General features: G+C 52.1%; 2 protein-coding genes across 3 annotated transcripts in view; both read left to right on the top strand.

The window, feature by feature from the left end:
- RALGPS2 (Ral GEF with PH domain and SH3 binding motif 2) overlaps nucleotides 1-7,508 on the top strand; it is a 79,453-nt gene extending 71,945 nt beyond the window's left edge. For both annotated transcript variants that reach the window (XM_056107317.1, XM_056107318.1), the window contains 3 exons: nucleotides 1,680-1,785; nucleotides 5,503-5,594; nucleotides 7,099-7,508. In XM_056107317.1, coding sequence (XP_055963292.1) covers nucleotides 1,680-1,785; nucleotides 5,503-5,594; nucleotides 7,099-7,128 — 228 coding nt within the window. In that variant the 3' untranslated portion in view covers nucleotides 7,129-7,508. The remainder of the gene's footprint in view (nucleotides 1-1,679; nucleotides 1,786-5,502; nucleotides 5,595-7,098) is intronic.
- FAM20B (FAM20B glycosaminoglycan xylosylkinase) overlaps nucleotides 1-23,179 on the top strand; it is a 209,886-nt gene that overhangs the window by 136,002 nt on the left and 50,705 nt on the right. The gene's annotated exons all lie outside the window — the stretch shown is intronic.

Below are 23,179 nucleotides of genomic sequence, written 5' to 3' on the forward strand. Positions count from 1 at the left end.
AAGTCAGCCTTGTGCAAGCAAGCACCCCATACACTGTGCTGTCGCTCCAGCCCCTAAATGATGAGTTTTTTTGATAGATGATGCATGTGATACATTTAGAAATTAAAACACTGAGTTGTGAGGAAATCAGATTTTGAGTGCCAAGGAAATGGACTGTGTACTTCGTCACTTGTAGTTAAAACTTCCGAGATTCAAGACAGGGTTACAACAGAAAGGGTACAGAGACAAGTATATTTTATATTTTATTATCACTAAAAGAATACAAGGAGAGAAGGTGCTAAAAGATCTAAGGCATAGAACTCAAGGCAGTGGGGGCAGTATGTTTTAATTTTTGGACAAACGCAGATTACAATCAAACTGGAATAAAATACTTGACTGTATATAAACAAGAGATAAAGGATCCAAATTGATCTAAACAGTACCACCAATTTGAGTGTCCTGGCCAAACATTGAACCTGAATTTAATCATGGTGAAATTAATCTAAATCGAATCCAGATTGTGGAGCGTTCTCTCCGACAACTGGCTTGTCTCCTGAAAGCCAGGCGTTGGCAGATGAACAAGTGTTGGGGGACAAGACAGCTGTTCCCCATTACAAGGGGCTGAGGAGTCTGAGCACTGAATGAATATATGGACACACCTTGGTTGAATCCTGCACTTTTTTTGGTTTTTGTTTTTGGAGGTTTTTTTGGTTTGTTTGGTTTTGGGTTTTTTGTTATTTATTTATTTATTTTTTTTTGCTTTTTGGGTCACACCTGGCGATGCACAGGGGTTCCTCCTGACTCTGCACTCAGGAATTACTCCTGGCGGTGCTCGAGGGACCCTAGGGGATGCTGGGAATTAAACCCAGATCAGCCATGTGCAAGGCAAACACCGTACCCGCTGTGCTATCACTCCAACCCCAGAATCCTGCAAGTTTTAAAAAAAGCTGTCAAAGTCACAGTGAGGCGTGGCTCAGTGGTCGAGACCGACATTGTACGTGTGATTTCGATTTCCGCCACCTCAGGGTTCCCCAAGCACTACCAGAGGGAAGAACCCCTCAAAAAGAAAGCAGTAAAGCTACACAGATAGATCATGATTACGACAGTGGGAGGAATTTGAAAATGGACGTTCTGTGATTGTGTCAATGAACTTTCTTAGATACGAGGGCGGGGGTGACTCAGAGGAGCATTTTCTGCATTTCGGTGCACCCAGCGATTCTCAGGGGTTACTCCTGTTTCATGCACTCAGGAATTACTCCTGGCGGTGCTCGAGGGACCCTATGGGATGCTGGGAATCGAACCCGGGTCGGCTGCGTGCAAGGCAAACGCCCTACCCGCTGCCCTACCCACTGTGCTATCGCTCCAGCCCCAGGAATCTATTCTTAAAAGATACCACTGAAGTATTTAGGATTTTGTGGTACATTGTTTGGCAACTTATATTTAAATATTCAGAGTGAGTAGCAAATGCAAAGATAGGCCATCGGTGTGGTGGGAGATGGTAGCATAGCATGAACTTTCTTCAGACCAGATGCCACAGGAGGGGGACTGCATCTGAGGCCAGCACACACAGGCGGGGGGCCCACACAGACCGCATGAAGGGGGACCCTCCCGTCTGGAGAACCTGAGCACACCCAGACATGAGCTTTGCTGGGGATGCGCCGTCGGTTTTATTTCTGGCACTTTCCTCTTCTCTCTCGCAGTTCAAGTCCACCTCCAGCAAGAACGTGTCCGTGGTGGGCTGGATGGTGATGATGGCTGACGACCCAGAGCACCCGGATCTCTTCTTGCTGACCGACTCTGAGAGGGGTGAGTCCTCGGAGCAACGGGGTGCAAGGTTCCCTGGGGTGCCTGCCCTTGGGGTTCTTGTCAGGAACAGCTTCTTGCCGTGTGATCCGGCATAATCATACTCATTGGTCTCTTTCGATCTTGCTTTCCTGGCTGTCCTGGGCCTAAAAGCAGAGAGTAAAAGCCCCAGGAGTCCCAGAAGAGTTTGTTCAGCAGGAAGGGAGGTGAGGATGGAGAGAATTGAAACTCTTGAGGCCACAGTTGGTTCAGAATCTTCTCTCTGGGCCATGGGATGTCTCAGGGGGCCCAGGCTGGAGCCCTGACTGTGATCCCTCCAGCACCTCCAGGAGTGAAGCCTGAGCCAGGAGCTGCCCTTGAGCACCACAGCGTGTAGCTCTCCCGGTTGAAGATCTTAGATTTGCCATCGCACAGTCACCCCTTGTGGGTGCCTTGAAACTGTCATTCTCAATTTTCTGTCAGCAGAGTTTTCATTGCATGATTATTACTATTCAGTGGAAAACCTCTTTTTGTTTTTTGGTCCCAAAACAATTTAGAAAACACTTAAGGAGCTAAGTACATTACCTAACCTTAGTTCCTAAGCAGCCCAGCAATGGCTTCCTAAATAAACAACTGCATGTGACTATAAGGTAGAGAAAACGCTTTTATGTGTGTGGACCATCTGGTGTTGGAGGGAAGGAATTCTCTCTCTTTTACTTATTTTTTTTACATTAAAAAAAATATCAACACCAATTCCACCCACTGTTACACCTTCCCACCACCATTATTTCTAATTTTCCCACTACCACCAAGCCTGCCCCAAAGGCAGCTGCTGAATCATTTATTTTGTATTGCTTGTTCTGAATAATTGACTAAAAATGATCCAAAAAGGTTTCCTTAGAGGAAAGTGTGTGAAAATCGTTATATCCCATCTTGGAACCACTAAGCCCCTGTATTAGAGATCACTAACATGTTGGATGGTGATGTGGGGGCCAGGGGCATCTCTGCAATGCCTTGCTCTCTTCCGTTCACTTAATCACTTAACTTCCCGTTAGTCGTCGATTTGCTCGAGCGGGCGCCAGTAACGTCTCCATTAGTCCCTGTCGCGTGCTAGTGTAGCCCAATGGCGTCTGTTCGCTCTAGGAACATGAAGAGCCTCAAACCGATCGTTCAGGGTCTTGATGAAGAAGTCTGACCATCTGGTAGGTGGGCAGCCACGCGGTCTTTTGACATCCCGTGGAATCCAGTCAGTAACAGCTCTAGTCCAGCGGTCGTCTTTAAATCTCATTACGTGACCAGCCCATCTGATTTTCGACACCTTGGCAAATGAGACAGCGTCCCTGATCCTTGATCGTCGACGGATGTCAGAACTCCGGATTCGTTCTCTCATTTGAGTGAAACGTGATATTCCAAGCATAGCTCTTTCTATTCTTCTTTGGGAGACCCGAATAGCGTTCTCATCCTGTTTGCGTAGGGCCCAGGTCTCTGAGGCATATGTTAATGCAGGAAGAACAGTGGAATCAAAGAGATGTGCCCGGAGCCAGAGGTTCTTTGTCCTCTTAGCTATTTCTTCGACGTTCTTGAAGGCGTTCCAAGCCGCTCTCTTCCTCCTGCGCAGCTCGGGTGCCAGGTCATTTGTCATGTTGACCTCTTGACCTAGGTACACATAGCTGTTGCATTCGGAGATGGTCGTTCAGTTGAGAGCGAATGGGACATCAGGAACGAGGCTGTTTCTCATAAACATTGTCTTCGTAAGATTCAGCTGTAGTCCTACCTTTCCACACTCACGGTCAAAGTCAGCCAGCATTTGTGCCACTTGGCCGATGTTTGGTGTTATTAAAACAATGTCATCAGCAAAGCGGAGGTGGTGTAGTTGCCGACCATCTATCTTCACTCCCATTCCTTCCCATTCCAGTCGTCGCATGATGTTCTCGAGGGTGGCACTGAAGAGTTTCGGTGAAATGGTATCACCCTGCCGCACCCCTCTCTTGACATCAACGATCACTTCTTTGTAGAATGGTGAGATCCTGGTAGTGAATCCGCAATCCAGCTCATGGAGGATCCTGATGTATTGGGCTTGAATGCCCTGATTGGCTAGGGCTTCAGTGACCGCTTCTGTCTCAACAGAATCAAAGGCTTTCTTTAAATCAATGAACGTTAAACAGAGCGGCATCTTGAACTCCCGAGAAACCTCAATGAGCTTGGTTATCGTGTGGATATGGTCGATGGTGCTGAATCTTTTGTGGAACCCGGCTTGCTCGTATGGTTGTCCTTCATCTAGTGTTCTGCCAATCCTATTTAGGATGACTCGAGTGAACAACTTGTAGATGACAGACAATAGGCAGATTGGGCGATAGTTGCCAATGTCATGGATGTCTCCCTTCTTGAACAGTAGTACGGTCCTGCTGGTTTTCCATTGGGACGGAACCTTGCATTCAGACAGGTAGCAAGTGAAGAGCCGAGCCAGTGTATTGATGAGTACTGATGGCAGGTTCTTCAGGTGTTCAGGTCTGACCTTGTCTGGGCCGGGTGCTGTTCGTTTCTTTACTGACGAAATGGCGTGTCAGATTTCGGAAGGGAGAACGTTGGGAACGACATACCCATCCTGTAGAATTTGGTATGTCGGCAAGTGGACATGGCTATCGAAGAGATTTGAGTAGAAGTCATGGATAATCTTCTCCATTGCCGTTCTGGAGGATGTGATGGATCCGTCAGGACATCGGAGGGCAGTCATCTTGGTCTTATAGTTGGCGAAGGACAGGCGGGCGTTACGAATATTTTTCCCGGCTTCTGCTGCATCTACCAGCACTTCTGCTCTTCTCTCTTTGAGGTCTTCCTTGATCGCATCTCTGCACTGCTTTGTGAGCTCGGACATTAGCTTGCGGTTGCCTGAGGCATGTGCCAAACCACGCTGGCGAATAAGCTCAAGAGTTTTCGAAGACAGGCGTTTTTTTGTGGCTATCTCTCTCTTGGCGTTCCTCGCACAATCGTGGAGGTGCTGAACCAGTCAATCATATTCCTCGTCAATGTTGTCAACAATGGCATCTTCCCATGTTGCTGCAATAGTGCCAAAGAGCTCCCAGTTGGTGGTCGTTCTGGGAGTTCTCTTTTTGAACTTTGCAGCCCTTTCTCCCCGCTCCGTGAAGTAGAATTTTGCACGAAGGAGACGGTGGTCCAATCCCATTTGGAATTTTGGGACAACAGCGACATCGGTCAGGCAAAACCATCAATTGAATATGATGTGGTCTATTTCGTTGTGGAATTGTCCACCGGGAGACTCTTCCATTAATGCACTTAAATGGCGCCCAGAGCCAGTTCATGGGCCTGACTACCAGGAAACCAGAAGCACAGGGAGATGGGAGGAGGGGGCCCATTCTCCACTTCAGCGAGCCTGGAAATTTCAGTCACAAGTCCCACAACCTGGGGTTTCCAGTGGATTCAATCTCATGGTGGTAGTCGGGGGGAGGGACGGGCCTGTGACGGTCAGCTGTGAGTGTGGTGACGATTAGGTTCTGTGACTGCCAGGGTTCTTTTCGGGCAGGCGGAGGGGCACATCTGGTCCCCTCCAAAGTGCCCAGATGGAATAAACCTGGCACAGGGTGGGGAGACATTATCTGCATGTTGCTCTCTTCCGAGATTCACTGAAGGAATTCTCTTGTGTTCTGTTTGCTCTCTGATGGCTGCAGGGTGACTGTCCGAATCACTACCCTTTTATTCCTTTCCCTCCTTTTATCATCGCAGGAAACTCATACAAGTTCCAAGCTGGCAACAGGATGAACGCGATGCTGTGGTTCAAGCATCTGAGTGCGGCTTGCCACAGCAACCAGCAGCAGGTGGGCCCTCCTCTCCGCCACAACATCACGGTCCCCAAGTCAGTGGCCAGCTTTGCTGAATGAACTGCTGAGATGATGTTGGGTTCATTTGTCTTGTGACAGACGCACTCGCGGTCACTCCCGGCAGTGCTGGACACCCACCCCTAGGCCTCCCACTGCCAAGCCTGCAGCCCAACCCTCTGTCCCATCTCCCCAGCCCTGAGTAGTTGTAACCAGGCCTGACAGTTATACTGCAAACACCTGGATGTGTGATGTATAGTCAGTTATGCTGATATTGTCAGTTTTTCAGGAACCTGCGCTTGCAGGAGTTTTGGGGAGTTCTTGTTTCTGTGTTTTGTGGTTTAAGCTTTCAGAAAGAGGTTGTTATAAAGCATAGGGGCTGATAAGGTTTTTAGAATCCAGGGGACAAGCTGATAGTGTGTGACTGCATGTCAGCACAACTTGGGAGAACTGGTAGAAAAGACAGGGAGTGTTTTTTAGTCCTTGCCTGGAGAACTGTCAACTTGCTTCTAAAAAAAAAAAAATCTTACTCATAGGTCAAAGAATTACTGCACTGTCTATTTCAACTCAAACTTAGAAGAAATCCAATTAAACTTCCTCAGATATACAAACAGGAAACTATTAATTTTTCAATCACAAGGCTTATCAGAATTTATCTAGTCCATTTTATTTCACACATTTCAGTGATAATTTCAAAGTGAAAATCTTAGTAATGTTTGTAATGAAATTTATCTGTGTTGAATTAAAAACTTAGGGGACTCATTGTACTATATACACGGAAGGAATCCCACGATAAGAACAATGGGAAGGGTGTTTGTTCGCTTAGAATCCTGCCCTGGACCCATATCATCTCCTCGATTCATCTTTCCACCCAGTGACTGTCCAGAGAGCCCACAGACTTAGGCAGGGAAAAAAAAAAGTGCTGGGGGCCAGGGAGAGAATAGGGGGTTAAAACACTTCGCCTTGCACGCTGGACCCCTGGTTCAATCCTCAGCATCATAAACGGTCCACTGAGCACCACCAGGAGTGATCCCTGAGCACTACCGACTGTGGCCCCCAGTTTTCTTTTTTTTTTAAAGGCAAAGCTGTCTTCATACTTTCTCCCATCCAGATCTCACTGAGCGCTGAAGAGCGACAGCCTCTCAGGATGTTCCAGTGCATTGTGTTGGTTATTTCTAAAGGCTGGCAGTGCTGCCAGCAGGTTCTTTTATTCTGTAAATGTTTTTTCTGTCAAAATGTTAAAATATTGGGACTTGTTCAAACAAGGAAAGCTCAGAATGCTCTGAGAAATGTCTGACCGTGTCCCTTTTTGGTTTTGTTTTTCTGTTTTTCTTTTTGGGTCACACCCAGTAGTGCTTGGGGGTTAGTCCTGACTCTGCACTCAGTAATCACACTTGGCAGTGTTCAGGGGACCCTCTGGGATGCCGGGATTGAACCCGGGTCGGCCCTGTGCAAGGCTAACGCCCTACCTGACCGTGTCCGTTTTCAACGCTCTGTTTTCTAGGCTCCCACAAACTTGATGACTTTTGAGTAAGAACCTCAGAAGGAAGGAGGTGGCCAACTGCCCCCCCAAGGAGGGCGGGTGGGTGCCGGCCGGAAGAGCGCCAGCTACGAAGCAAAGCAGCCGTGTGCCAGGGAGAGCCCAAGGTGCCCGCTCCGCCTTCGAGTTGGGATCCAGAAACAGCGCTCATTTCCGGGAACGACGCGTGCTCTTTCCGGAGAACACATTGGAGTCTGCAGAACAAACTGCCGTGGCCCGTGCTTCTTATCTCTGAACTGACCTGTGGAAACCACTGCCTTAAAGAATGAAAGGAAACCCACCTAAACACCAAATAGTGTGCGTGCGTCTCTGGCGGTGCTCTGCGTGCACTCGAGCGCGGCCAAGCCGCGTTCCCTTTAACTTGGTACTCGTTGGGGGGGGGGGGGGGGGGGGGGGGTTGTTTTTTGGGTTTTTTTTCTTTTTTCTCAGATACACTTGAATGTGTGGAGACACATTTTTCTTACGGCTTGCACCAGGAGCTGGTTTGGAGGTGCAGCGATGCCTTGCCTTCAGAGGAGACCCCCATCCACCTCTTGACAGGGGTGCATGGCCCCCGCTTCCCTCGCAAGCGTGCAGGGACTAGCAGTTTTCTTGGCAGGGGCGCGGGGTTTGGGATGGGGGTTTGTTTGGACACTAACCTTCCGAAACTTAGTACTGTACTGGATGGGAACTTAGCTTCCTGCTGGATATGGAAGACAGCGTGCTTGTGTGCGTGCATGCGTACGTGTGTGTGTGGTGTGTGTCTGTCTATCTGATACGTTCTTCCAGTGGGCTGCGGGAACGCGGCAGCTTGTCCTGGCTGCCCAGGTGGTGAATTCCTTCTGAGTTTGTTGGTACGCCCCCCCCCACCCCCCGCCCAACCTCCCTCTATGTATGGCAGAAACTATGATTCTTACCACAGCTGAGCAGCTTGTCCAAGATTTCCGTTCTCCGGGTGTACCGGCCGCTCCCTGCTACCTGCCCCCATGACCATTTGCGTCAGGGTGACCAGGCACTCTGTCGGGAACTGCTTTCAGTGTTGTGTCCCAGTGGTCCCTTCCTCATTTGCTTTGCTGGCCCGCGTGAAGGCCAGGCTGCGTTGGGGGTACTACAAAGGACACAGCCCCTTGAAAGGGGAAAGATTCTGGGAGTCAGAATCAAGTTCTTTGGCAGCCAAACATTTCCCTGAGAATGTCTCACAGCAGGGGATGCTCTGGCTCCGGCTTTGTGGCTGTCCTGAGTCTCGTCCCCGCCCAGTACTGAGCTAACCCCAGGCGAGGGGGGTCACTGGACACCTTCTCTGGGCCCCTCCGTGCTTGTCTGACCAGTGTTTGCTTTCCTAAGAATATGGCTCTTTCGTTCTTTTTCCCTTGATCACATGCAGGCCCGGTAGAAGGGTTGCAGGCGAGCCGGATTTGCGTGCCCTCTGGGTGAGTGAGTGAGAGCCAAACTGGAAGGTGTGTGTAGCTGGTACCTTCTGTCCCTGACCGGAGTGGCGCTGCGCAGAAATGAAAAGCCGTGTTTGGACTTGAGCGATGTGGCCGTGTGTGTGGACCCGTGGCTTCTGACAGACTCTTGACAGAACCACAGTTAAAATCACTGCTGTTGCCCAGTCTTCGCATTTGTTTGTTCAAAAGATTCCTCGGTGCTTTTATAAGGCCGTTTGAGCAGATGCCAACCAGTGAGAAGAGTATCAATGAATATTTAATAGCTCATGCACCAAATGAGTAATACGTAATAATTTTTTTTCTTAATGTTGCTCATGGGTGGACTTGGGGTGTGGGTGTGGAAGATTCATGGGCTGGAGAGGGGTTGGATGTGGTGAGCAAGGAAAGAGGGAGCCGCTGCTTGGGCGAGCAGTAGGGGAACTGTGATCATCTGAGCCCTCATCCGGGGAACTGTGATCATCTGAGCCCTCATCTGGGGAACTGTGATCATCTGAGCCCTCATCTGGGGAACTGTGATCATCTGAGCCCTCATCCGGGGAACTGCGGTGGAATTTTGTTTTCATTAACAAATGGGTAAGCCTGACTAAATAGCATGTTGGGCCATGACTATATGTCAGCTCGCCATTTTCGAGCACAAAATGGCCTGTTCCCACAGGAGATCCCCAGGCAGAAAGGGGGCCCAGTGTTGTATATCCAGTGGATCTAGAGAAACCATCAAAACATCCGAGCGTCTTTCTACAATCCTCTCTTGACAGCCGAAATGCTGTACAGTTGGAAAAGCTCAGGGATTTTCTCCAGTGGCAACTGCTTCCCATCACCAGGAAGTGATCCAGAGTCTTCATTGAGTCCTTCTGGTTTTTTCTCTGACATTTTCACTCCAGAACTCTCTGGCGTTTCTGAGTGGCTAATGTTTCATCATTTTGTCATCTGACTGAAGAGTCGTGTCGACTGATTGGGAGGCCGAGGTGGTCTCTTAGGGTTGGGATGGAGTTTCGTTATGGGCCTCCTTCGGTTTTACTTCCTGTACCAATTGTTCTAGGGGCTGATCCGGAGGTGCTGGTGGGATTGTTCCATCATAGACCTCATCATCTGCATGTCCCAGGCTGCTTGTATTAAGTTGGTGAGAATAGTCACCGCCCTGACACTCAGTAACCACTTCTCAGGGCTCAGGTTCATTCCTGGAGCCCCGGAGTCTTTCTAGAACCTTTCAGGCCTTGCTTTCACTGGCCGCTCTCCCACAGCAAGCTGTGGTAGCGTACTCGCAAATGATGCAGAGAATATTGGGACCGTATCCTTTTCCCCGGAAACTAGTTCAGATCCCGTCAGCTGCTGACTCCGCTCCAAGCTGGTGCCCTGCCTGATTGAGGTGTACAAGAAAGTTGCTCGTTCTCTTGCTCTTCTCATCCCTAGAAAACAATAATAATGGTTCATCGGCGTAATAGCAGAGGTATCTAGAGCTTCGCCCGGGTCAAAAGCCCCAGTGAACCAAGTTCCAGCCACCTCAGACTTCGTGGATATCAGGGCATCCAGTCACCTGTCAAATCTTTCGAATGTCCTTCGTATTCATTCATTGTCCTGCTTGTCCGAAGCAAGAAATGCAAATCCTCCATCGTATCATTCAGACAGGTTGGATTAGGATTCCTTAATGATCTTCTGTAGTAATGATTCACGCCCAGAAAATATGTCACCTCAATATGTAGCAGAAAGGTGCAATACTTCTCCTTGTCTGAGGCCTGCTCTTACTAAATTCGTACATTGGTGATGCAGAGACTCCTCAGTTCTCTCAGCAGTAAGCTTACATGCTTCTCTTGCCGGCCGAGAAGACTCATCGGGGACTCGGCGGTGACCCCCGGGTCCCCCATCGTCACTCCCCCATCTGAGAACCTCCTGTTCGGCTCAGCACCCCCTTGGCTTTCCTTGTGTCTCCTTGTCCCCTGCAGGTGGGGACATGCGCCTTTGAGCAGGAAAGCGACCCGTTCTTCATACGTCACTTCCTGAGCACTGCTTCGGTCTCGGGCCCCCTCTGTTTCTTTCCCCACCAGACCATCAGAATTACAGTAGGACTGATGATGTGACTGGCCTGTCCTCCTTGCCTGTCCACGATGCCATGGACGGCTGTCCAGTCCAAAGGAGCTGCATTTGCAGTTCTGCGCTGTCGTCTCCACCCGCCCTCCGACCTCCACCCTTGGCGGGGACTGCTGCGGGTCAGGCCTTCGTCTGGGCCTCAAGTTAGCGTAAGTGGCTTTTCCCTTCTCGAATATGTAGGAAGGAGCCCAAAGCACTGTTGTTACGAAAAATGTTTACAGTCTCTGTGAGGTGAAACCAGGGCCTGCTGACCTCTTGGATATGGGCCGGAAGTCTTGTTTGTTCTTTTGCCGCTAGGTTTTTGAGCGCTATGCCTTTGCTACCGAAAACTGCAGGTCACTGTGTTATTTGGAACACAAGTCAGGGCTTAATCCCTTGCCTCTTTCAAAGAATATGCCCGTTAACTGACTTCCTTTCCTTAGCGGCCGTATTCTTTTACGACCCAGTTTCCAGCCACTATAATACCTGCTGCAAGGAAGGTGTTGCTTAAACAGCCTTTAATATCAGAAAACCTCTGCTTCAAAGGCTTTCAAAATCCCGGGATTCCGCTAGGAAAACGAGGATGAATCTGAACAGTCAGCGTGTGGCTGTTGCCCAAATAGACACTGCAAAGCAATGGTGAGACGGGTCAGATTTCGTCACTGACGTTTAAGAGGTTTTATTTTCTCTCTCATGTTGTCACGATCTTCCAGCCCATGTGCTATTCTCTCTCTCTCTCTCTCTCTCTCTCTCTCTCTCTCTCTCTCTCTCTCTCTCTCTGTGTCTCTCTCTGTCTCTCTCTCTCTCTCTCTCTCTCTCTCTCTCTCTCTCTCTCTCTCTCTCTCTCTCTCTGCTCTGAGATACAGGCTTCATAATCTAATCACACAAGAAGTGACTTCAGTATTTGGGGGAGATATTGCTGCTTTAAAAAACGGTTCTTTTCTGAAGTGGCCTCTGTTTGGAGGATTCTCGCGAGAGGGATCTGTGGCCAGACTCGGAGGCTTACGCAAAGCAGGCTCCTGCCAGCAGTATTTCAAAATGGGGGGCAGCTGTGGTCAGCGCCTCATCAACCAGAAAACCGACTCCAGGGCAAGTGTGGCCAGAAGCGTTTGCTCACTGAGAGCCTCCAGGTTCGAGCCCCACCCCCAGGCGAGAAGACCAAACAGAATCTCACCTGTACCAGCTCTTGGGGCATTTGCCCCGCTTGGCTGCTAGGTTATTCCCCACTTCGCTGTGGTTGGAGTTTGAACCACAGTCTTAATTGTGAGGCTTCTCAGAAGCCCCTTCAAGAATCCAGCAGGCGGGGTCAGAACGCCAGGAGGACAGCGGGGAGGGCATGGGCCTTGCACCATGCTGACGCGGGTTCGATCCCCAGCACCCCTTGCCAGGAGTAATTCCTGAGCATCACGAGGTGTCACCCAAAAACCAAAAAAACAAAAACAAACCAAAAGCGCCAAAAGAATACAACTAGCCAGACAGAGTTTTGGAGCTTTGTGAAAACTACTGAAACGTTGTCATGAGCGTCCCCTTATCCAGAAGTGAGATTGTGTTGGGCCGGTCCTACGTGGCAGTGGGACACGGAACGAAGCACCAGTCACTTAACGTCCCTGCCACTGTTTCCTTGGAAGCGCTGTGGCAGGGAAGGGCAGAACCCCTGGTAGCCTCGAGGGCGGACTGGGAAGGCTCCAGGTGAAGCTTTCGAGGCCTCGCCTGAGAGTTTTGCCAGTGGGAGCTGCTCGTCCAACCGAGTCACGATTCTTCCTGTCGTTTGGGCTAAGGGCTAGTATTTCCCAGAGATGCAGTATTTCAAACCCGGTGACGGTTCCCCTGGTCCCTGAGGGTTCTGAGCAGAATTTGAAATTTTGAATGGAGCCACCGGAACTGCAGAGGAGATGATGGGGCTGGAGGCGTCGCTACCCAGTTGCAGTGCTTTGAGGTCGAACTGGTCTTTTCAAGACAAATAAGTGTAGTGGCTGCGCATTTGTTGTGGGTTTTATGCCAGGCAGCTGATGAGATCTCCTCAAAGATACTCACGAGTATTTACCAATAATTACTGAATTATTGTGGGGTTGGGGGGAGGACAGAAGCTAAAAGTCACCAGGCCCCGAAAAGATGAAACCCAGACACCGATATTTGTGACGAGATCAGAACCATGCGGGGTGGGGGTGCTGGGGTCGGGCCCCAGAGAGAATGTGCCAGAAATTCAAGCCATGCCGCCTGCCGTGCCCGCTGACTCAGGTGCTCCTGGGAAGCCCGGCGCTATGACCTCTGGGAGAGACGCGCCACTTCCCTCCCCCCCTTGTTCCGAGATGCGGGTGTGAGTGTGAGCTCCCGCCATTGCCTCAGCTGCCGGCAATTGGATTTGCCGTTTTCTGAACTTTCTATTGAAATAAATTCCTTAAAGCTACAGAGTGTGTGCGCATCATTGCTTAAACTGTATTTTTGTTTCTCTCGCTTGGAAATAAACGTTCACCTTGTCTTGTCTCAGAAGAGTCCACATGGGTAGCGGGTAGCGTTGGTCTGGGGGACGCTCTCTTTTTTTTATTTTTTTACGTTTTTGGCCACTCGGGGGAAAATATTTATTTCTTTATGTAGGAGTACTGCTATTTATTCAGCCACTGATTAGCTGATTGAATTGTGCATGAATTCCACCTTACCTTTTTATTTTTTTATAATTTTATTTATTGAATCACTGTGAGAGCAGTTACAAAGCTTTCGGGTCTAAGTCTCGGTCATACAATGAAACACCCGTACCTTCACCAGTGCCCCTTCTCCACCACTAAAAACCCCAGTATCCCCCCATCCCACACCCTCCCCCTGCCTGTGGGGCAGATGATTTCCACATTACTCTCTCTCTCTACTTCGATGAAAAATATTTATTTTATAAAGTAGTTCACAATATTTGATTACACTTGATATTCAAACACCAATCCCACCACCATGACACCTTCTCACCGCCATGTTTCGGGTGTTTCCATCCTGAACCCCAATCCCTGCCTTGAAGCACAACCAAAATAATGTATTTCCCTCTAAGGTTGGTTGCCTCCTATTTTGGGGAATCCCTACAAATGTGGTGTGGTACTCTTGGACTATGGGTAGGGCGTGTCCTATGAAGTGTCACACGGCCGCAAATGCGGCCTCGCAGTCCAGGGAAAAGTTCACTCATGGGTCAGGCTCGGCCCAAGCACATGGACAGTGGCCTTGAGCCTGGCGTCAGTTGAGTTCTGGAGGTTTTTAGCTGCCGGGGCTGGATCCCTTGGGGTGGGGAGGAGTCTCACCCGCCCTGGGGGACTGTCTGGGTCCCAGAGCAAGGCTGGTCCCCTGCCCCAGTGTGCAGCTCCAGAACCCACTTTGCTAAAACCCTGACTCCCTGGGGTCCAGTTTTCCGCCTTGAATCTTCTCTGAACTTAGTGCTTCAGCTTCTGCGGTTGTGAACTGGAGAGAGAAGCCACATGTACCCACTGATTTCCATGTGCGTTTGCAAGGAACTCCCTCGGTCCCCCAGACAGGCTCACCCCTCTGGAGTCCAGGGGCCATCTCAGCTGTCATGATAGGGCACTGTCCCCACCACTGGGCCCCTCACCAGTGTGAGAAGCGCCTGGGGCCTGGGCACTGAAGAGTCTGTCGCGTGTCGCCAGGCCGAGCTGGCAGCGTCTTCCTACACAGCTGTAAGTGTTTATCTCTGCACGAGCCATGTCACCTCCTGGGAAAGTCCTGCCCCATGTGTCCAGCGTCTATAGGAACCGCTTTGCTCTTAGGGATTCATTTGAGAACTTACAATTTGGGAAGGTCGATTCTGCTCACCGGTGCCCACACGATGACTCCGTTTGGGGGACCAGAGCGATAGCACAGCAGGGAGGGCGTTTGCCTTGCACGTGGCCAACCTGGGTTCGATCCGTAGCATCTCCTAGGGTCCCCTGAGCACCGCCAGGAGTGGTTCCTGAGCACAGCGCCAGGAGGAACCCCTGAGCGTCGCCGGGTAGAACCCATAAAGGAAAAAAAAAATGTTTCCATTTGGTTAGGGTGTGGGATAACCTTCAAGCCACACAGGACTGTGAGGTTGGCACATCCGGCGTTTCAAATACAGAGACGGAGCCGGGGCCTTTCAGGGGCTAAATTGAATCAGGTGTTGGGATGCAGTTAACAGTTCTCAGCTGCCTCCTCTTCTCCAGATAAGGCCCACAGGCGAGCCCTTGAGGCCGCTGGCCTGGTGGTGTTGGCTCGGCTCCTCTGTGGGGACAGTCACACTCTGATCTTCCTCCTCCCAGAACAGCCTGTGCTGCCTGTTGCAGCCTTGGTGCCAACAGCCCCAGCCCGTGGTTCCCGCCCCCTCGCTCTGGACCACAAGGACAGGAATGAGGACAGGTAAGGAGCCGTATCCAAGGATGCGCGGGTGCAGGAGCTCTGAGCTGTGTGTCCAGAAGCCATGCGCTCACCCCCAGGAATTCAGAGACCACCCACCTGCTTTTGATCCCCCCAGTGGGTTTCACGGCCCCCAGGGGGCAGCAGCCTCGGCCCTGTCTGGCTGTGATCTGTCTCCAACAGCGTTTGGCTTTGGTGTTTTGTTTTGTCACTATCACTGTCATTGTCGTCCCGTTGTTCATCAATTTGCTCGAGCGGGCCCAGTAACGTCTCCATTGTGACACTTGTTACTGTGTTTGGCATATCGAATACGTCACGGGGAGCTTGCCAGGCTTTGCTGTGCAGGCGAGATACTCTCGGTAGCTTGCCGGGCTCTCCGAGAGGGGCGGAGGAATCGAACCCAGGTGGGCTGGGTCGGTCGCTGCAAGGCAAAACACCTTACCCGCTGTGCTATATATATCTCTCCAGCCCCAGTTTTTATAAAAGTCGTTCACCATAGTTCATTACAGATGATATTCAAACACCAGTCCCAACACCGAGCATCTTCCCACCACCGTAAGAGGGAAGTGTGTGTGAAGGTTGTTGTATTTCATTCTGGAGCCCTTGAAGCCCGAATATAAGAGAATACAAGCAAGTATGTTAAAACCAAACACATGTGTGCTACTTTTGATAAGTAAGTGAGTAGAGTGTAAGTCGTCACGTGGCCACCTGCGGCCTTGGGCTCCAGTTACTTGGGCCTTGGGCTTCTGTGTTGCTCTTCCAGAAGCTTTAGTTTAAAGTCTGAGTCTTGGGGCTGGAGCAATAGCACAGCGGGTAGGGCGTTTGCCTTGCACGCGGCCAACCCGGGTTCCATTCCAAGCATCCCATATGGTCCCCTGAGCACTGCCAGGGGTGATTCCTGAGTGTAGAGCCAGGAGTGACCCCTGAGCATCCCTGGGTGTGACCCAAAAAGCAAAAAAATAAAGTCTCTGAGTCTTGGCCATTGATGAAATTACATGGTGCGGGGGGCCGTTGGTGGGTGTGGCTGCCAAGCTACTGGAAAACTGGGGAGCTGGGGGGAGGAGGCCCAATCCTGATCCGAGCAGGCTTGGAGATCTCAGCCCCGGGTCCCACAAACCTGGGTTCCTCTGCCGGTTCCTTCATGCGTGAGGCTCATCTGAGCGTGTGGACAGTGGCCTTGAGCATAGCTGTGGCTGGGTTCTGGAGGTTTTTGCCTGCCGGGGTTCTGCTTGGGGCGGGGAGGGAAACTCAACCCGCCCCGCCTTGAGGTGCCCCGGTGAAGACCGCCTGGCACGGGGTGAGGACATTATGTGGCTTTGATGGCTTGACTGTGCTTGGTTGCCCTGTTTGGCTGGAGATGCAACCAGATTCCCCACAGACAGCATTGTACCCCAGCCCTGGTCTGTGAGAATCCTCGGCCAGTCAGGGGGCAGTTCAGTTGGGGGGCTCTGCAGTCCCCCTAAGGATGCTCGGGGCCTCCAGGTTTATGTCCAGCAATTGGGAGCATGAGGGGTCTTGTGCTGGGAATCCAACCGGGGCTCGCCACATGCCAGGCTGCGGGCCTCAGCACCTCCAGTTCAGCCTCTGACATTTTCTTTTCCCGTGCTTTGTGTCTGTGCTTTTCATTCAGTGCAGCGACCTCTGTTCTCATCACACATGTCCAGGTCAGTGGTGGCACCCGGGCTGTCACTGGGAACGTTACCCAGGGAACTCTGAAAAGACTGCACACAGCTACTTGCGTCGGATGGTGGAGGCTCAGGGCATGCCTGACCATCTGGAACGCCTTAGATGATGTACGGGCATAGTCAGGGCTGGGGGCCAGCGTCCACTTGGGAGCCGGTGTCTGACTCAACATCAGCGGCTTCCAAAACTCAAGAGTCGGGGGCACCTCGCTGGGTCCCCACATTCCTGACACAACAGATCTCAGCGGGGCCCTGGGAATGAACATTCCCAACCGTCTCGCAGGGACACACACGTGAGCACCCCCAGAACCGCTGGGATCAGCATTGGGGTAGAGCTTCCCCTCCTAACGCCGGGCCCCTGGTGTGAGAAAAGGGCACCGACGCAGACAGTCCCCCTACTTTGGAGAAACTGGGGGTCCTTCCAGGGAGGGTAGCAGGGTGCTGGCGTCCAGAGGAACAGGGAACAGGGAGCATAGATTTTTTTCGGCTGGAGCAATAGCACAGTGGGTAGGATGTTTGCCTTGCACACGGCCAACCAGGGTTTGATTACCAGCATCCCATAGAGTCCCCTGAGCACCGCCAGGAGTGATCTCTGAGCTCAGAGCCAGGAGTCAGCCCTGAGCATCGCCAGGTGGGACCCAAAAAGCAAAAAAAAAGGGGGGTGGACTGGAGCAATAGCATAGCAGGGAGGGCATTTGCTTTGCACACGACCAACCCCGGGTTCAATTCCCAGCATCCCATATGGTCCCCTGAGCACCACCAGGAGTAATTTCGGAGTGCAGAGCCAGGAGTAACCCCTGTGCCAGGTGTGACCCCCCCCCCCAAAAAAAAATCAAAAACCAAAAAAAATATTTTTTTCATCAGGATCATTGTTCCTCACCCCCCACGCCCAGGGTCTGGAGTTCACCCAGGCTTCAGGGTACAATGCCCAGACAGGGTGGGGGGCGCTCCTGTTTGCAACCAGAAGGGAACTGGCCCCAAAACAAGGCCAGGCAGCATATGGGTGCGGCGGGGGGGTCTCACGAGAACCGGCCCTTTGGGGTCCTGCCAGTAACCATTTCATTCAGTGACTCAAACAGGGTGGGAGAGAAATGCAGAAAGAGGGAGTCCGGGGAGAAATCGAAGGGCTGGAGCTCTGACTTAGCATGTGAGAGCCCCACATTCCGTCCATCCGTCCATCCATCCATCCATCCATCTTTCCATCCATCCATCCATCCTTCCATCCTTCCTTCCATCCACCCACCTGTCTATCCATCCATCCACCCACCCGTCCGTCCGTCCGTCCATCCATCCATCCATCCATCCTTCATTCATCCATCCTTCCTTCCGTCCATCCATCCATCCATCCATCCTTCCATCCATCCACCCACCTGTCTATCCCTCCATCCATCCACCCACCCGTCCGTCCGTCCATCCATCCATCCATCCATCCATCCATCCTTCCTTCCATCCACCCACCTGTCTATCCATCCATCCACCCACCCGTCCGTCCGTCCATCCATTCCTTCATCCATCCTTCCATCCATCCATCCATCCTTCCTTCCGTCCATCCATCCATCCATCCATCCTTCCATCCACCCACCTGTCTATCCCTCCATCCATCCACCCACCCGTCCGTCCGTCCGTCCATCCATCCATCCTTCATCCATCCTTCCATCCATCCATCCTTCCTTCCATCCATCCTTCCTTCCGTCCATCCATCCTTCCTTCCGTCCATCCATCCTTCCTTCCGTCCATCCATCCGTCCATCCTTCATCCATCCTTCCATCCATCCATCCATCCTTCCTTCCGTCCATCCATCCATCCATCCTTCATCCATCCATCCTTCCTTCCGTCCATCCATCCATCCATCCATCCATCCATCCTTCCTTCCATCCATCCATCCTTCCTTCCGTCCATCCATCCGTCCGTCCATCCATCCATCCATCCTTCCATCCATCCATCCTTCCTTCCATCCATCCATCCTTCCTTCCGTCCATCCATCCGTCCATCCTTCATCCATCCTTCCATCCATCCATCCATCCTTCCTTCCGTCCATCCATCCATCCATCCTTCATCCATCCTTCCATCCATCCATCTATCCATCCATCCATCCACCCATCCACCTATCCACCCATCCACCCATCCATCCATCCATCCTTCCATCCATCTTCCATCCATCCTTCCATCCACCCACCCACCCATCCACTCCCCACCCCTCCCTCCCTCCCTCCCACCCCACATGCATGACCCCCCAGGCAGCAAGTGCAAACAGTCTGCTGGCCCTCCTGCAGGTCTCTGGCCTTTCCTTCCCCTTTAAAAGTCCAGCAGGTGGGATGGATTCGGAGGCCGATTGGGGGGAGGGGGGTCATACCTATTCCTGCTGTGGTTTTCATTAACGAGGTGGAAATGGGCCCTCCAGGGACCATAAAAGATGTAGCTCCCCGCTCACCGCTCACCGCTCACCGGAAGTGGGGTCCACAGCAGGCCAACCAGCAGCTCTCCCCTAGGGAAGGGGGAGGCGACCATCTGTTTCTTACTGGACAGGCTAGTTCGCCAGTGGACCCAGGGGCCTTGTCATGTCCTGCTGGGGTGGGTCAGCGCCCCCCAGTCCTGGCCCTGTTCTCCAAAATTCCGCATGGAACCCTGAGTTCGTTTTCCTTTCTACCGGCCCTCAGTTCAGCAGTCCTTAACCAAGCTCGACATATTCCTAGTCTCCGTGACTCGTGGGGCTGCCCGGTCTCCGGGAAACAGCTGCAAACAGCTGCAAACAAAGCCAGAGGCTGGCCTCGCTCGAAGCCGCTGGCCCAGATGTCCTCCCCTTGCAGAGCCAGAACGCTGACCCTGCCCAGTTTGAATTGCTCGCGGCTTGGTCAGCAGCAGGGGGTGTCGGAAGAAGTGGTCGAAAAGAGGGGTTCTGGGGTGCCAGTTCTGACCCAAGCTTCTGTCTCCCAAGGTCAGGGACAAAGCCTGCAGAAAGAAGCACAGTGACCATGGGCTGGGCACGGCCAGTGAGTCCCCACTGGGAGAGACCAACACCATCACCATCCCCTCAGGGCACAGGGACCAGCCTCATCCTATCCTTCTTGTTCTTTTGTGGGGGGGTGGTCACACCCAGCAATGCTCAGGGGTCACTCCTGGCTCTGCACTCAGGAATCACTCCTGGTGGTGCTCAGGGGACCTTATGGGATGCTGGGAATCGAACCCAGGTCGGCCATGTGCAAGGCAGACCAGACGCCCTCCCTGCTATGCTCCAGCCCCCCCCCCCCCCGCCTGTTCTGTCCCACCAGTGTTACCCACCGGAGTTTGGCGTGACCCTCCAGATCAGAATCCTGGTTGGACCATGCTGGGAGGGACCTTGCTCTGCCAGAGTGACAAAGGACAGTCACCATCAGGAGCTTTTTTTGTCTTGCTTGCTTTGGGGACCATACCCAGAGTGCTACACGCAGGTCACTCCCTGGGTGCCCAGGAGCGGACAGTCACAAGACAGTTTGCTTGTCTTAATGACGCTTCCTGTTTGGTGTTTGGTTGAGGGCCACACCCAGCAGTGCTCAGGGGCTACTCCTGACTCCGTGCTCAGGAGTCACCGCGGTGGTGCTCAGGGGACCCTGTTGCAGTACTGGGGGTCAGGCCAGGGTCACTGCACACACACACACACACACACACACACACACACTGCATCTTAACTACCCCCCTCCACCCACCCCTCCCTCTAATCGAACTGGTTCACAGCAGGATTCCAGAAACTAAGTTAGAAATTATATTTGTGGGGCCAGAGCGATAGCATAGCAGAAAGGGTGTTTGCCTTGCACGCGGCTGACCCGGGTTCGATTCCCAGCATCCCATATGGTCCCCTGAGCACCGCCAGGAGTGATTCCTCAGTGTAGAACCAGGAGGAACCCCGGTGCATCGCCGGGTGTGACCCAAAATGCCAAAACGAAAAAAATCGTATTTGTGTTTCTCACTTTTTCAAAACCTTTGACTAAAGTCACCATGATGAGTGTCCCTGGAAGACATTCTGCACTCCAGGGGAGAAAGCAAAAGGAAGGAGTCACATTACAAACATCCAGTCCATGAGTCCCAAGTGAAGAGCCAGGAATGACCCCTGAGCATCACCGGGTGTGACCCCCCCAAAAAAAATAATAAAAAATTTAAAAAATTAGAAACATCCAGTCGATGCATGGTGACTCACCAGCATGTGAGCGCCACCAGCATCAGGGGCAGGACATTTCGTGACAGGTACGTCCTGGGACTGGGGTGGTACCAGGGTTTGGTCCCTAACTTTCTTTTTTTTTTTTTTTTTGCTTTTTGGGTCACACCCGGCGAAGCTCAGGGGCTACTTTTGGCTCTGCATTCAGGAATTATTCCAGGCAGTGCTCCGGGACCATATGGGATGCTGGGAATTGAACCGGGGTCAGCTGCATGCAAGGCAAACACCCTCTCCGCTGTGCTATTGCTCCAGCCCCTGGTTCCTAACTTTCAGACTTCAGAACTTTCTGCAGTGGAGCAGCTCCTGCTTGCCAAATCCACAGTGGATGAGTGAACACCTGAATCCCAGGTGACCAGGCTGGGAGGGGCACAGACTCTTCTCTGGGTCACCCCTTGGTGGAACTGAATTCATGTGCAGAATTAGCTCGCCTTCCCGGTTTCTCAGACCAGGAGATTATAAATTGCAGGCAGTTGCCAGTCCTAATGGCAAGGAAAAGGATGGAAAGACGGGCTGGAGCGATAGTTCAGTGGGGAGGGTGTTGGCCTTGCATGCGGCCAACCCGGGTTCAATTCCCAACATCCCATATGGTCCCCTGAGCACCGCCAGGACTAATTCCTGAGTGCAAAGCCAGGAATAACCCCTGTGCATTGCCGGATGTGACCCAAAAAGCCAGGGGAAAAAAAATTAAAGGATGAAAAGGCTGAAAAACAAATAGCCACAGAATCTAGGAGCCCAGGGGTCAGGACTGAAGAAATAGGCCAGGCTGGGGGTATGAACAGAACAGAGCTGGTCATCGATGAACTGAGGGATGGGGGCACCGGGGGGGTCCTCCCAGTACCAAATCAGGGAAGACCAGTGTAAAATCTCCCCAGGCGAGGAAAACCACCAGTTAAAATACACCCGAGTGGGGCTGGAGCTATAACACAGTTGGGTAGGGCATTTGCCTTGTATGCAGCCAACCCGGGTTCGATTCCCAGCATCCCCTAGGGTCCCCTGAGCACCACCAGAGGTAATTTCTGAGTGCAGAGCCAGGAGGAACCCCTGAGCATCGTCACGTGTGACCCCAAAAAAAGCAAAAAAAAAAAAAACCAAAATAACAAAAAACCAATACACAGGAGCAGGCTGGAGCAATAGTCCAGTGGGGAGGGCCCTTGCCTTGCACGTGGCTGACCCGCGTTCCATTCCCGGCGCCCAGCCTGAAGTCCCAGCTGGCCCCTCCCTCCAAGACAGCTCGCGTCTCTGTTTTCTGGGTTTTTCCCGAGGATTTCCATCTTGCTCGCTCACGCGACCCAGCTGCACTCCGCTGTCTGTGGGCCTCGCTTGTCCCCCGGAGACCGCGGCGTATTAATCATGGGTTTGTTTTAAATTCCTGCTGTCTAATCCCAACCTCCCGGCCACGTCTGGCTCCGATGTCTGCTCTGTCTCTTCAAATCGTGCTTGCAGCCTTTCCCTGCGCCTTGATTTATTCCTGATAGCTGGACATGATGTCCCGGGCCAGAGAACATTCTCGAAGTAATCCCTTTGCAATGTGGTGGGGAGTGGCAGGGGGAGGAACCGTCTGGGGGTCTCGGGACTCCTGCCTGCAAGCCTCACATGGTTTGAATTTTTCTCCTCCTTTCCTCTTACTCAAACCCAGATAGCTTCGTCCCTGAGCTTCTGAAATGCGCAGTCCTGACCGTCTGTGGGGCTGTCACGGGGCGGGGGGGGGGGGGGGGGGGGGTCGTGGTACCAGTGGTACCAAGAATTTGGCAACAGCTGGGACTGGAGCGATAGCACAGCTGGAAGGGCGTTTGCCTTGCATGCGGCCGACCTGGGTTCGATCCCCAGCATCCCCTAGGGTCCCCTGAGCACCGCCAGGAGTGATTCCTGAGTGCAGAGCCAGGAGTAACCCCTGAGCCTCGCCGGGTGTGACCCAAAAAGTAAAAACAACAACAACAAAAAAAGACTTCAAAGGGCTGGAGCAATTGCACAGCGGGAAGAGTGTTTGCCTTGCATGCAGCCAACCCGGGTTCGATTCCCAGCATCCCCTAGGGTCCCCTGAGCACCGCCAGGAGTGATTATTGAATGCAGAGCCAGGAGTCAGCCCTGAGCATTGCCGGGTAGGACCCAAAAAACAAACAACAACAAAAAGAATTTGGCAACCGGAGGATTCTTTTCTTGACTTTCTGGTTTCGGGTCACACCAGCTGTGCTCGGAGGCGTTACTCCTGGGTCTGTGCTCAGGGATCACTCCTGGCAGGACTTGGAGATGGAATCTGGGTTGACTGCATGAGCTACAACTCCCAGCCTCGTGTCTTTCTGGCAGGGCTGGGTGGAAAGGGG

Source organism: Sorex fumeus, unplaced genomic scaffold (genome assembly GCF_029834395.1).
Source record: "Sorex fumeus unplaced genomic scaffold, SorFum_2.1 ptg000161l, whole genome shotgun sequence".
NCBI lineage: Eukaryota > Metazoa > Chordata > Mammalia > Eulipotyphla > Soricidae > Sorex > Sorex fumeus.